The sequence below is a fragment of the Elgaria multicarinata genome, chromosome 5, assembly GCF_023053635.1.
Source record: "Elgaria multicarinata webbii isolate HBS135686 ecotype San Diego chromosome 5, rElgMul1.1.pri, whole genome shotgun sequence".
In the NCBI taxonomy this organism is placed as follows: domain Eukaryota; kingdom Metazoa; phylum Chordata; class Lepidosauria; order Squamata; family Anguidae; genus Elgaria; species Elgaria multicarinata.
In genome coordinates, this window is record NC_086175.1 from 123,047,799 (window position 1) to 123,061,589 (window position 13,791).

Sequence of the window (13,791 nt, forward strand, 5' to 3'; positions counted from 1 at the left end):
CAAAGTTCAGTTTCATATAGTAGAAAAAGGGGGGGGGGAAGACCAAAATATCCGGCACGCACCAGCTTCCTATCCACAGACAGCAAAAAGCATCCCTGACAGAAACGGGCAATTAGTGGTTTCTCTTGTTGTAGCTGGGGAGTAGAGAGGGATGGCTGAGAGGTTTATTTCATTTCATCCCCATTTTGATGAGAATTTACCAAAATTCAGAAAGTTTTCCATGTTCAGGATGAAAAGAACTCGTTAGGGATGGGCAAAATCGCCGAATGCTCACACTGTGGGCACTTGCCCTTCCACCGCTGCTGCCTGCCCGCCCCTGTGAGCCCAGCCAATGGGAGCCTCCGCTGAGCGCTCACAAGGCCATAGCAAGTGTTCGGCAGCCATTAACACCAAAGGGGAATTGTGCAATTTCCACAGCCTCTGGAAATCCCGTGTTCCTCTCATGCACCAATGGGGGCCTTCAAGGCCAGACTGACGCAAAGCTAAACCTTTACCCTTGCATCAGTGGGACTTCTAAGGCCCCCATTGGCATCGAGGGGGACACACACGATTTTCGGAGGCTCTGGAAATTGTTGGGATTAATGGCGCCCGTCATTAGCATGGAATGGGGAAATGCCCATTTGTAGCAGGAGCTGTGGATGACTGTCAAACTCTTGCTGAGGTCTTGTGAGCTCTCGCCAGTAGTCCACACTCACTTCTGGGGTGTCTGATTGGGTCTGTGAGGGCCGGACATGGGGGGGGGGAGTGGGTCCACTACCCTCATGGATCCAGTTGGCTGCTTGCAAAAAACCTACTTAAGATTTTAAAAAAATGCAAATGTGGAAAAAAATGGAACAGACCGATTTATCTATGAAGGCCTAGGATTTTGAATGCTTTGCTCTGAAAAAGCCAGAAGTAAATTCCTGTGTATTCAGCCATGTTAGTTCTGAATTAGTGTTGCCACCTCTTCTTTCTGACAAGCCCCTTATTTTTAACAGCTGTGTGGCAGGCAGGCACAACACAGTTCTCTCCATGCTGGGAATAGTGGAATTGAAGAGAATTTGGCTGAAACAGATGAGTGAGAATTCCATTTCAGTTCATCGTTTGATAAGAATTTACCAAAATTCACAATGGTCTTCATATTCGGGATGGAAAGTATTTCAGTCAATAATAATAATAATAATAATAATAATAATGGGAGAAAACAAACTGGCAAATTCAGTGATGAATTTCTCCATGTTCAGGCTTGGTGAAGAACTCTGAGGGTTCATCGAGGCTCGCATCAGAGAGGCAAGCTTTAAAATCTCCAAATCTTTCTGCAGCTCAAATTAAAATTCAAGTTAGAAAAGAAGCGCTGCCATTTTTCACCTCCTACATTGTGGGCGGAGTATCCAATGGCCAAAGCCATTTTGCTGCCTGTAGCAAAGAACAAGATGGTGCCCTCTCCCATCCCATGTACTAGACTAGGCTGACCATTAAAGCTTTCTTCAACACTGGTGATACGACAGCATCCTCTACAACACCTGAATGCAGCAGACTAATTTAGGGGGTACAGGCTGTGTGGCACACAGCTCTCTTTCAAAATTTGCTGCCACCTCTCAGCATCTTCTGCCAGAGACCAGCCCCATTCTGCCTAATGGTATCGCTGGCCCTGCAATTGTGTCATTCGGTAAACTCAAAATAGCGCTAGCAGAGATCGCCTGAATCTTCCTGTTGTGCAAGTGGTTGCCCATCACACTTGCGGAACTGGCTTTGAAAGCTGTCGTGGAACCAGTTGTGCAAGCAATAGAACAACGGGTTGAGCAACTGGTTGCACATCAGGCCTCCTGTGCCTCAGTCACCTTCAACAACCGTTTGCCTATGTCCATCCCTTCCAAACATGATTGTCCGGTGTCCTTCCTCAGTCCTGTATTGCAAGCAAGCATTAAAAACAATGAATTGTCCAAACAGCCAGTAGTATAACAAGAATTGCTTAGGTGTCAGAGGAATACCATACCCAAGAGCTGAACGCGGATGTGAGTGTATTTGTTTGGAGCGGACATTTAGGAAATTTGATCTGGCCTAAGGTAAAAGAATTCATTGAGAGTCTTATATTGGCAGCAGTGTCTCTTGAGTCCTTAAGAATCGTCAGTAAGTACTCTTCAGAAAACCCTAAAATTTTTTTTAGTATTCCCTTATATATAAAACAAACATTTAATAAACCAACTTGCTCTAATAGTTAAGGTCTCTAGTGTTGGTGACTATGGCCTTAGCTAGACCTACCTGTTAGCCCACGACAGAGGAGGGAAGATCTCATGTTGTGCTTAATGCGAGATCCCTCCTCTGTTTACATGTGACGACCTCAGAAGGAGAGGTGTTGCGCTCGCCATTTTTTTAATTAAAGGGCCAGCAGCGCACGAACGCTCGTGTGCATAAGGTAAGTGGTTTTTTAAAATTTAAATTACTGTCCCCGCTCCCCCACCCTAACCCTGATGGGCGCAGCGTTCCTGAAGAGCGGTGCGGCCCATGAGTGGCTCCCGGCTCCTCGTGAGGAATCGCACGGAGCCGGGTGAACCTGTGGCACCAGGCCACACGTTCCGTGGTCTCGGGCTAAGCCCGGGTCCGCAGAAAAACCGGGGCCAAAGGGCCAGGTGAGATCCCGGGGGAAGGGAGGGATCATCCCTCCCTGATCCCGGGATCCCCTGTGCATCATGTGGACGCACAGGGGCGATCCCGGGGATCACTGCAGGATAAAGCCCCTTCTAGCTATGGCCTATGACTCTTATACTATGCTACTAGGAGGTTTTAAAGTATTTTCAGAAAATTCATATGAGCGGACAAGGGTCAGCTTGTGTTGGAACTCTGAGTTATAGCGGCAGGGAATTTTTGAGGGCCTGAAATATCAGTATTTGCTAAAACGTAAGAGACTCCATAGGTGGTATTGCTGAGTGAAGGAGCAGTTACCCCATAATGAGTTTGCTTCTTTTTCTTATATCTATTTAGAAATTCATATGCATTTTTCATAATGTACATACTAATGTACACTTTTCGGTGTGCATTTTTTAAACACACATACATTTTGGGATGCATGTAGCTATTGCCCAAAGCGTGTTTGTGAACATTTTGGAAATTGCTTTTTTTCTTTGCACATTTTTCAATTGTGGGCATGTTGTTAAGCATTGGTTGTTCTGTGGAATGGATTGCATGCCTGGGAATGTATGACTTTCCAACCACAAACTGTGCAGGGGTCCATTTTTGGATCCAGGAAGTGTGATCTGGATAAATCTGCAAAACCAAAAACTTGACGGAGGAAAATTTCTCACACTGAAGTGTTGGGCTGAAAGGTTTAGTTCTTTTCCTGATGCAGATTTTCAAGAGAGATTGGCCATAATGTTCACGAAATAAAGCTCCTGTAGGAGCTTGCTTCCTGCATTCAAGATGGCAGATCCATAATGAAACCAAGGACAGGCCTGACAAGTGACTTCTTTTATCTGTTTGAGCGATCACTTTTGTAGTTCAGCATAAATGCAAGGCAATGAGAATTTAAATTAGCGTAAGGTGAGATAAACTAACACATGAGGGGTAAAAAAAAACTTAATTAATTCTCCCCACTTTTTTTCCTTTGAGATTTCCTTTTTTTCTTTTTATGGCTGTAACAGGAGGCAGCTCTAGTTATAATCCCTCTTTAGATGAGGACTTCAAGAATACTAGAAGCACTAAAGAGTATCTCTTAAGGGTGCAGTGGGTGCTTTGAACACAGTGAATGAAGAAGCAATATTGCTTGTGAGGCAATAGGAGAAGAGTGTTTGTCAGGAGTCTACAAACGTTGGCTAGCCGCTGGGCTAGTCATGCTCCCACGAAAGAGAGAGAGAGGGAGGGAGGGAGAGGGAGAGGGAGAGGGAGAGGGAGAGAGATACATTCAGCAGAGACATGCTGGTTGGGAATGAATCATAGAATAGTAGAGTTGGAAGGGGCCTATAAACTCCCTGCTCAATGCAGGAATCCACCTTAAAGCATCCCTGACAGGTAGCTGTCCAGCTGCCTCTTGAATGCCTCTAGTGTGGGAGTTGTAGTCAACCCCATGAGTTTGGGGAAGCCTAGGGCTCATCTACACCAAGCAGGATATTCCACTATGAAAGTGGTATGAAAGCGGTATATAAAGGTAGAAGCCACACTTCTGCTTGAAGTGCACTGACAACTGTTGAGGCCCATGACACATGCCATATACCGCTTTCATACTGCTTTCATAGTATAATATCCTGCTTGGTTTAAATGTGTCATGGACCCAACAGTTGTCAGTGCACTTCAGTACCGCTTTTATGATCGCAAGATTGTTGCCCTCGTTTACATGTGGCGTGTGATATCGCAGCCGCCATTTTTTTAGTTTTTAAAGGAGAAGGAGCGCACGAGAGCTCGTCTGCGAAACAGTAAGTTTTTAAAAATAATAATAATAATTTCCTCGCTCCTCCACCCCACCCCCGGAGCTCTGTGCCCCATGCCCGGTGAGGAGCTGGGACATGCCGGCCACACGTTGCACGGTCTCGGGATCAGCCCAGGACCGTGGAAAAACCGGGCTAGAAGTGTAGGGCAAAATCCCGGGGAAATGGAGGGATCATCTCTCCCTGACACCAGGATCCCCTGTGCGTCATCTGGACGCACAGTGATGATCCCACGGCGATCCCTGGGATAAGCCCTCGTCTAGCCATGGCCTATGTTGTGAGCATCCAGTTGGGGCTCAAAGCTGGGTGAGAAATCGCTGGCTTTGCCCCCTGGATGCCTGTTTCTGGATCCCACCACTTACCCAACTCAGTGTGTGCTAGGTAGGCAAGCATGCAAATAAACATTCTCCCAGCAAGCCGCCATAACAGCGCCTCATTCTTAACCATAAAGGTTCCATTTGTATAAATGGCGGGTGTAAAGGGGCAATATATGCAACATTACTGCATGAATGCCTGTAATGTTGCATACATCACCCCTTTAAATGTCCCATTTGCATAACTGGCGGGCAATGTTGCGTTAGGGCATGCTCGCACCCTGTTGTTGAGTGGGTGTTCGCATGCTGCAATCTGCCCTGCTTGCCTGGGTTGGGTAAGTGGCAGGTATTTGGTGTACGATGTGCGAGGGGAGGGCGGGTGGTCCGTCCATCCCTACCACCAGTGATGGCAGTGCCAAAACGGGAAGTGAAACAGAACGTAGCTCAAGAGATTTCATCAGTGGACAATCCACCTTACAGATCTCATCATGCAAAAGGAACGTTCCTGAGCTCTGGGAGTTCGTGTGTCTTGCTCTTCCCTTTCCAGCCCCTTCTTTCTTATGTATCTCGCCTGTCAAGAATCTGTCTATTTTCTTCTTTGTACAATGCTTAGCAGAATTTTAAAATGCTGAATAAATGATGAAAGAGCAATCCGTAATCCCAGGAGTTTTAAGTTGCCGTTGCCCATTTTGCATGCCAGCTGCCGCTGCTGTTCTCTGACGTTCCTCCTGGGCTTCCACGTTTGTCCTAGAAGGGATCAGCACTGGGACTGACACAGTTGACCTCAGGCGTGTTTTGGGTGGCTTGCAAAAGCACCCCAAGGCATGGAGTGCAACAAGATACCTTATACCAGGCCAGACTATTTGTCCATCAAGCCCAGTGATGTCTCTTCTGATTAGCAGCAGCTGTCTAATTTTTTGGGCAGAAGTCTTTCACATTGCCTGGCACATAAACTGGGAGGGCCAAGGACTAAGCCTGAACCTTCTGCATGCACAACATGTGCTCTACCACTGAGCTGTGCCTCCGCCACTCCCAACAGAGAAACTGACGCTGCAAAATATCGCGAAGTGGGGAGCGCTACGGCATAAGCCCCCAGCTCTCCTGCTCTAATCTCTGACTTTGTTTCCCTGTCGCAGCTGGTCTTGCACCTGGCAGTTAAAAAGCAGAGCATCACCTGGCTGCGTCTCTGATTCAGCACGCGTCGAAGAGGAGGCAATTTAGCAGCATCAGCTGCACTCCTAAACACACTCGTGTGCTTGTTGAGTCCTACTGCAGTCAGCAGGATTTAGGGATATGCAAACGCTTTCAAAACGGAAGCCTTCATTTGTAACACACCTGCCAATCTAACAGAGAGCCTTCTTCCTGTCCCCTTCTTCGCAATTAAAAAACGTGGTGACCTTCAATATTTTTAATTCTGAACTGCCTCTTGCACCTGACCACCTGTGGCAAGGGACAATGACCTCCAGGTGAAGAAAGCAAGCAAGTTCTCCACCCTCTGCAGTAATTCGTACTTGTGTCATACAAATCACTAGCACAGCTGCATATGGGCAAATTGTGCTTTATAAAGTATATTATAGCTTCCAAATCACATGAGGTACTGGTTCCTCTCTATTCGGCCCTGGTTAGGCCTCATCTAGAGTACTGTGTCCAGTTCTGGGCTCCACAATTCAAGAAGGACGCAGACAAGCTGGAGCGTGTTCAGAGGAGGGCAACCAGGATGATCAGGGGTCTGGAAACAAAGCCCTATGAAGAGAGACTGAAAGAACTGGGCATGTTTAGCCTGGAGAAGAGAAGATTGAGGGGAAACATGATAGCACTCTTCAAATACTTGAAAGGTTGTCAGACAGAGGAGGGCCAGGATCTCTTCTCGATCCTCCCAGAGTGCAGGACACAGAATAAGGGGCTCAAGTTATAGGAAGCCAGATTCTGGCTGGACATCAGGAAAAACTTCCTGACTGTTATAGCAGTACAACAATGGAACCAGTTACCTAGGGAGGTTGTGGGCTCTCCCACGCTAGAGGCAATTAAGAGGCAGCTGGACAAGCATCTGTCAGGGATGCTTTAGGGTGGATTCCTGCATTGAGCAGGGGGTTGAACTCGATGGCCTTATAGGCCCCTTCCAACTCTACTATTCTATGATTCTTCTATGATATATCTGTTAAGCCGCCTTTCAACTAAATCTTGCCAAGGTAGCTTTACAAGACATACTAACACCACTAATAAAACCCGAGGTTTAAAGGTCAAAGCTAGCACTTTAAATCGTGCCTGGAAACCATGTGGAAGCCAAATGAAGTTATTTCAAAACTGGCACGATATTTCCATGTGGTACCACCCCAGTAGCCACATTTTGAATCAGTTGTAGTTTCTGGACAGAGCTACATAAAGCGCATGACAGTCATCTAAGTTGTAAAATGGGCCTGTATTGATATTGACAGACTAGCAATCATATTTACAGGCTAATAATATTTGAAGACTAATTTACAAGGCCAATCTAAATTATTTAAAACACTGTTTGGGAGAATAAAACTCTGAGGATGGCAAAGGAAGACTGTAATTAGGCACACATATGCAAATTTCTGACAAATGGATGCATAAAGTCCATGTGGTGTCTCCCAGGAAGCTAGGAAAGATACGCTTGGCTTCAGAGAATGTATATATTGAAAAACAACAAACAAACAAACAACATTAAAAAAAAGGCAGCTTAGAAAGTGTATTGTAGGAAATGTGTTTGCACTGAAGGTACCTTCTGTTGAACAGTTCTGCCCACAAGCTGTCTGTAGGATATAGAACATCTCTCGAGCATGCTTGCCACCTTGAAGCAGAGCAGTCGGAAGCAGAAAAAAAAATAACCAAGATAACAGAATGCAAAAGGAAAATAAAAGCGTGAAGAGAAAAGAGAGAGAGAAATGAGGGACAGCTGATCTAAGTTACCATCAAAATACATTTAGAAATGAGATTAGCAAACTATGGCCAGAGAATTTAAATGACAGACAACATTGGGTTTGCAGGTCAATCACATATTATGGAAGAGAAAGAAACAATCCAGCCATACAGCTTAGCTAAGGCATCATAACCAAAGCGTAAAAAAGTAGTATAGTAGTATATTAAGTTAGCCATTTTCAGTAAAGCACCACAAATGCAGTTTTAATTCTGGGGCGCTAGTCCCTTGTTAGTTAGGTTTTTTTTTTCCTTATCAAATTCTACACAATATGTATTTCCTCTTCCTGAACATGGCTTATCGCACCATGACCATACTTACCGACTATGTCAAACCACAGCGGGATGTTTGCGGGTTGCACGGAGACCACACCGACGATTTCCGTCACTCGGTCGCTTTCCATGACAGTGAAGTTGTAGAAGGGCTCATCGAAAGTCAGCGGGATTGGCGAAGGTGCTGGTTTCTTTATCCACTCAATGTGGAGGCGGGCGGATGAAGATTTCTGTGGCCGGCCGTTGTCCACGGCTTTTATCTGTGGCACATGGAGAGGGAATACCGATGACGACTGTGCAAACTTTGTTGTGTAGAGGTGTTTGCCACGACACAGGCTCTTTACAACAGGCCTGTCCGCGGACACTCCCTGCTCAAGCTAAGCGCCACCACTTTATGAGCCTGAGGTGAGGGACAAACACCGCCTTTCTACAAACTATGTGGAGAAAGGGGTTAAATAGGAATAATTTCAGGAATAAAATAATGTGCTGGAAATTATATGTGCTGATGGTGAATTAATGTCAGAACGGGTGTTATATGTATATAACTGCAGATGATAAATGCTAAAGAGACACGTGGGATTTTTGTGGTAGGAAAACAAACTGAATAAAAATTTATTTCAATGTTCACAAACTCTGTTTCATAATAAAACTTTTCAGACCCTTGTTAAAACCTCTCATCCAATCCTTTCTCTCTTCTCATACACGCTTTCCTTTCTCTTACACCTTCACTCTTGAACTTTCTTTATTATCAGGATTGTTTAATACACACCGACTGACTCAAAAGACAACCCTCTTTACCCTGATCCTCTAATTCTCCCTCGAACCAAAGTACTTCAAAAACACCCCCATCACCTCAGTCATTCCCTTATATATCCTCCTCCCCTCCTTAAAATATTCAGGCTCCACCCACTCAGGTCAACGTTCTAAACACAATAGACTTTCAAATGCTAGACATACATTAGGGAGCTGACTTGTGGGGTGTAACACCACAGTGTTGCCTCTAAAATAATCCATCATAGTCAGTTCTCGCAGTGTTTCTCTAGGGGTCACAGGTGTGCGGTGGTCCCCTTGTATTAAGTGCGAAGATCAATCACTAAAGAACTAAAGAGTTCTTTAGACTCTTTTGGTTAAAGAGTCTAAAGAATAGATTGTGAACCTCTGAGCCAGCAAAGGCATCCGGAGAAGTCCTACCGTCTTCTCCAAAACTTCACCGCCTCAGAGAAGGGAAAATGGCTCCTGAGCTACTTATGTTCTCAAGGTGCTCTTTTTGAGGGTATGTCTCTGGTCCTTTCTACACCTAAGGGCCTTTGGGGAGGGAGGGGGAATGATCCCGGACTTTCCTGCTTCTGGGATTGTCCCCTTGCGTACAAATGCCAGCGTGACATCCCAGAAACAAACAGGGACATCGTGGGGGAATGAAAACACACACACAAAAACAGGAATTGGAAGAGCAGTTGCGCTTCACCAAAAAAGTATGTTTTTTTTTTTTTAAATAAATAAATAAAGTCCTGACCCTGGTCCTGCCATCCTGATGTCCTTGGACTCCCCCTGGACTGGCTCGTTCCCTCTTTGCTGACCCCCACTACTCGCGGGGAGGAGGGAAGAAGCCGAGAAGGGCACCTGCACTGCCCGCGGTCCTCGGGATGGTCCCAGGACCATGGGAAAAATCAGGATAACTGCAGAAGCATTTATTCCAGGAAAATGGAGGGGTCAGCCCAGTTTGATCCCCTGTACATCATTTGGACACACAGGGACGACCCAAGGAGAAATCTACGGTGTAGAAAGGGCCTCAGTCAGATTTGCTCCCCACTGGGCTTTCCTCAAAACTGCGTATTTCTGCTGTGGTGTAAATGGCAGTCCTAAAGGCCCTATTTACGCAATGGGGAAAATATGTCATTTCCAGACACTCCATTATGAGCAGCAATGGAGTCTCTGGACGAGGCCAGATGGCTACCAGGCGTTCATTGGGCTGCACAGGCAATCAAAGCATGGGCCTGCGAATGCGCCGTGTCCAGCGAGCTGGGTCTACGAGGATGGACATGGCAGAATCCGTTGGACTCCTGGATCCAGTCAGGTGCCTGCAACATCCCTAGAGCGCACTGAGGGCATCTAGCTCAAAAGCCCTGCAGAACTAAGAACCAGAACTGCCGGTACTTTCAGGGGATGCAATATGGATTTTGAAATTAAACTTCACTTAGATAATACTCATTAATTCTTTCTTTATACAAGTTCTGATTCAACGCAACTCCTAGAAAAAGGTTTAGGGTTGTCCTACACTGAGCAGGGGGTTGGACTCGATGGCCTTATAGGCCCCTTCCAACTCTACTATTCTATGATTCTATGAAGTTCTGCTGCATCTCCTTAGTGGGTATTTTTCTTTTATTTCTAACAAGGCTGTTAAACAGCACAGTTGGATCTGGATAAAAAAAGGAGGTGGGAGGTTTTCCCGAAGGGTTCATCCCTGCAGCAGCCCAACCTGGGGGTCAGATCTACACTGTGCTTTGTGTTAAGAGTACATTGTTGTTCATTAAACCAGATCCTAAGCTCGCCTGCTTCACAGTATGAGTTGTGAAAAGCACCTGCTTATAGCGTTGTTTACGCTCTCTTGGAAATCACTGCTTAGGCTCTTAAACAAGACAGGAGGGAGGAAAGAGAAGGGAAGCTATTGATCTGCGTGGCACAGCACCAGACACCTGTGCCCACTCAATACTTTACTGTTTACCGTCCATTTAGGTTCCTCCTCCATCTAAACCTTTCCAACCCATGTAAAATCATTCCAACAAAAAACAAAACGGGATCCAATTAATGTTCCATGCTAAGATGAGTGAGCCAAGTGCTCTTTATAACCATTAAGACCCAGACTGCACAAATTCTTACATATATTTGACAAATCAAACCATCTATTTGAATGTTCGGTTTGAATGGGGACACCTGAATTTGACTTAGCGGCTAAAATCCAGCACTTAATTTGATGCTTCTGGCAAAGTAGGTTATTGCACTGAGAGCTCATGCCATGACACATTTGTCAATCTTTAAAGTGGCACAGGGCTTTCTATTGACTTACAGCAGTTCAGATTATGCGTCCTTTTAGCCCAAGATGGTCTAGTCTGATTGGCAGTGTCTCTTTGAGGTTTCATTCAGGGAATCTTTCCCATCACCTGCTACCTGTTCTTTCTAACTGCAGATGCCAGGGATTGGATCTAAATAACTGCAAAATAACTGCTCTTAAACTGAGCTGGAGTTAGCAACGGGCACCGGACCACCGTCACTTACGCAACCCAGTTTGGCGTAAATAGCACTATTTAAACAAAATGGTGCTGTTTACTGTTGCCGTTTTACAGAAATGGAGATTTATGTAAATAGCTGAGCTGCCATTTTTAAACAAAATGGCGGCTCACGGACAAGCGTCTGGAAGACCACAGGCTCCTCTAGGGTTGGGAGAACGAGCGATCTTCAAGCTTGTCAAGATTTTCTGAACATCATCTCACTCGTCGTCTCTCCTTGATTGGCTCTCATACTTGTGATCCCTCTTCGTTTTGTGTGAAAGGGAAAATTGGAGAGAAGGAACGCTATTGAACTTGAAAGCTGTGGGGAAAACCCCCCACGTTTGCACAACTTTCCTCCATAGGCTAAAGCGTGAGTGATTTAAAAGGTGCACATTTTGAGGAAGTTGTAAATTTTGAGAAGTTTGTAAATTTTGAGGAAGTTGTGTGTTTTAAGAAAGTTGTCCATTTTTCAAGTACACATTTTGCAAATGTGAATGCAAGTTTGGGAATTTGCAAATATTTTGCGGGACAAAATGAGCTCCCATTCATGTTTGGATTGGGAATGGGGGATTTTCGAGTGATTTTCAAACTGAAACAAATTTTTAATACATCTTAACATGCCTTGGGATGTACCTGTAGCTCTGTCTTTTCAAGCATTCAATCCATATGGTTTTCGAAGTGAGCTGAGTGCAGAGTTTTCAGATGACTAAAGGCCTGGGGAAGATCCTTGATGGAACGCAATTGTATGAAGCGACGTTAAAAGTGAAACCTGCCCTTGAAACATGGAGCAACGCATGCGCTTATTTCAATAACAAATGCTTACGGTTAAGATATCGTAGCTCCCAGCGGTGAACTGCTTTCGAGAAGAGACCATGCCAGTCTTTGGGTCAATGAAAAACTTCCCGTCGTCATTTCCATCCACAATGCTGTAGGAAATCTCCGCATTAGGGCCTTCATCTTTGTCGAAGGCAAAGGCTCTGTAGATCGGCTCCCCTCTCTTCTTGCGATCCCTCTCAGGCAACTTGATCTGGTAGACTTTCTCTGGGAACTGGGGCTTGTTGTCATTTTCATCTAAAACTTGAACCACCAGCCAGACTGTAGATTGCTTGGGAGAGACGCCGCCATCTGTCACGGTCACCTAAAGGGAAATGGCAAGAATTGTGGGAAGTGAACTTATGGGAATTAGAAAAAAGGTAAGAACTGTGCAAAATAAACTTGACGGAATGGGGCAAAAAATAATAAATGCAAATGGTGGGTGGCCTGACCCAAGAGAAACATTAAGATATATTACAATAGAAACAGTCTTTCTGGATCATGAAACAATGACATAAAGTAAAAAAAAACACCAACAACTACCCAATCATCATGCATCTTTCCTTACAGTACGTTGACTGCGATCCAGGAATCTGAGCTTCCGGCCCTCTCCTCTGCCTCTCTGATATTGCAAAAGTGACTTGGAGAAGCGGTAAAGCAGTGAGCTGGTGCGCAGGAGACTGGGGAAGCTGGGATATAATTATCCTGAGGCCTTCCTAGCCTCCCTCCTGCTCTGACATGCCCCAGCTAGATGGGCGAAAAAGCCCGTCTAGCCCAAAGGCAGAAAAAGAGTAGCAGGGAGGTAAGGCTCACCTCCCCATCTTCTCCTGCTCTGCATAGGATGCCCATAAGCCTCTGAGTTCAGAGGCATATGGGCATTGCTGTAGGATTGCACCGTAAGAGATTTATATACCATTTAACCTATTTAAATCTATATCTATATGCAGTTTACAAAAGAAAGCAGACACAACTCTGTACAAAAACCCATGTGTTAAGAGAGATATGCAGAATAATACATTCAAATGCTTGGAAGACTTTTTTTTAAAAAATCCTCAAAGTTCATGACAAACCAGATTTAGGATTGGAAAAACGAGAAGAGAAAAAAACGAAAGTGACATATTCATACCTGACGCAAATGGAACGATCACTTCTGAGGTGAACGTGAGAATGTTATAGAATCATAGAATAGTAGAGTTGGAAGGGGCCTATAAGGCCATCGAGTCCAACCCCCTCCTCATCGCAGGAATCCACCTTAAAGCATCCCTGGCAGATGGCTGTCCAGCTGCCTCTTGAAGGCCTCTAGTGTGGGAGCGCCCACAACCTCCCTAGGTAACTGATTCCATTGTCGTACTGCTCTAACAGTCAGGAAGTTTTTCCTGATGTCCAGCTGGAATCTGGATTCCTTTAACTTGAGCCCGTTATTCCGTGTCCTGCACTTTGGGAGGATCGAGAAGAGATCCTGGCCCTCCTTTGTGTGACAACCTTTTAAGTATTTGAAGAGTGCTATCATGTCTCCCCTCAATCTCCTCTTCTCCAGGCTAAACATGCCCAGTTGTTTCAGCTTCGTTGTGGGAAGCGCCCACAACCTCCCTAGGTAACTGGTTCCATTGTCGTAGTGCTCTAACAGCCAGGACGTTTTTCCTGATGTCCAGCTGGAATCTGGATTCCTTTAACTTGAGCCCGTTATTCCGTGTCCTGCACTCTGGGAGGATCGAGAAGAGATCCTGGCCCTCCTTTGTGTGACAACCTTTTAAGTATTTGAAGAGTGCTATCATGTCTCCCCTCAATCTC

The 13,791-nt window shown here is 45.3% G+C and overlaps 1 protein-coding gene across 4 annotated transcripts in view; it reads right to left on the reverse strand.

Annotated features, from left to right (window-relative positions):
* FAT3 (FAT atypical cadherin 3) overlaps window positions 1–13,791 on the reverse strand; it is a 545,951-nt gene that overhangs the window by 139,679 nt on the left and 392,481 nt on the right. For all 4 annotated transcript variants that reach the window (XM_063127164.1, XM_063127165.1, XM_063127168.1 and 1 more), the window contains exons 5-6: window positions 12,011–12,325; window positions 7,971–8,181 (exon numbers count right to left, since the gene is read on the reverse strand). In XM_063127164.1, the coding sequence (XP_062983234.1) occupies window positions 7,971–8,181; window positions 12,011–12,325 (526 nt within the window). The remainder of the gene's footprint in view (window positions 1–7,970; window positions 8,182–12,010; window positions 12,326–13,791) is intronic.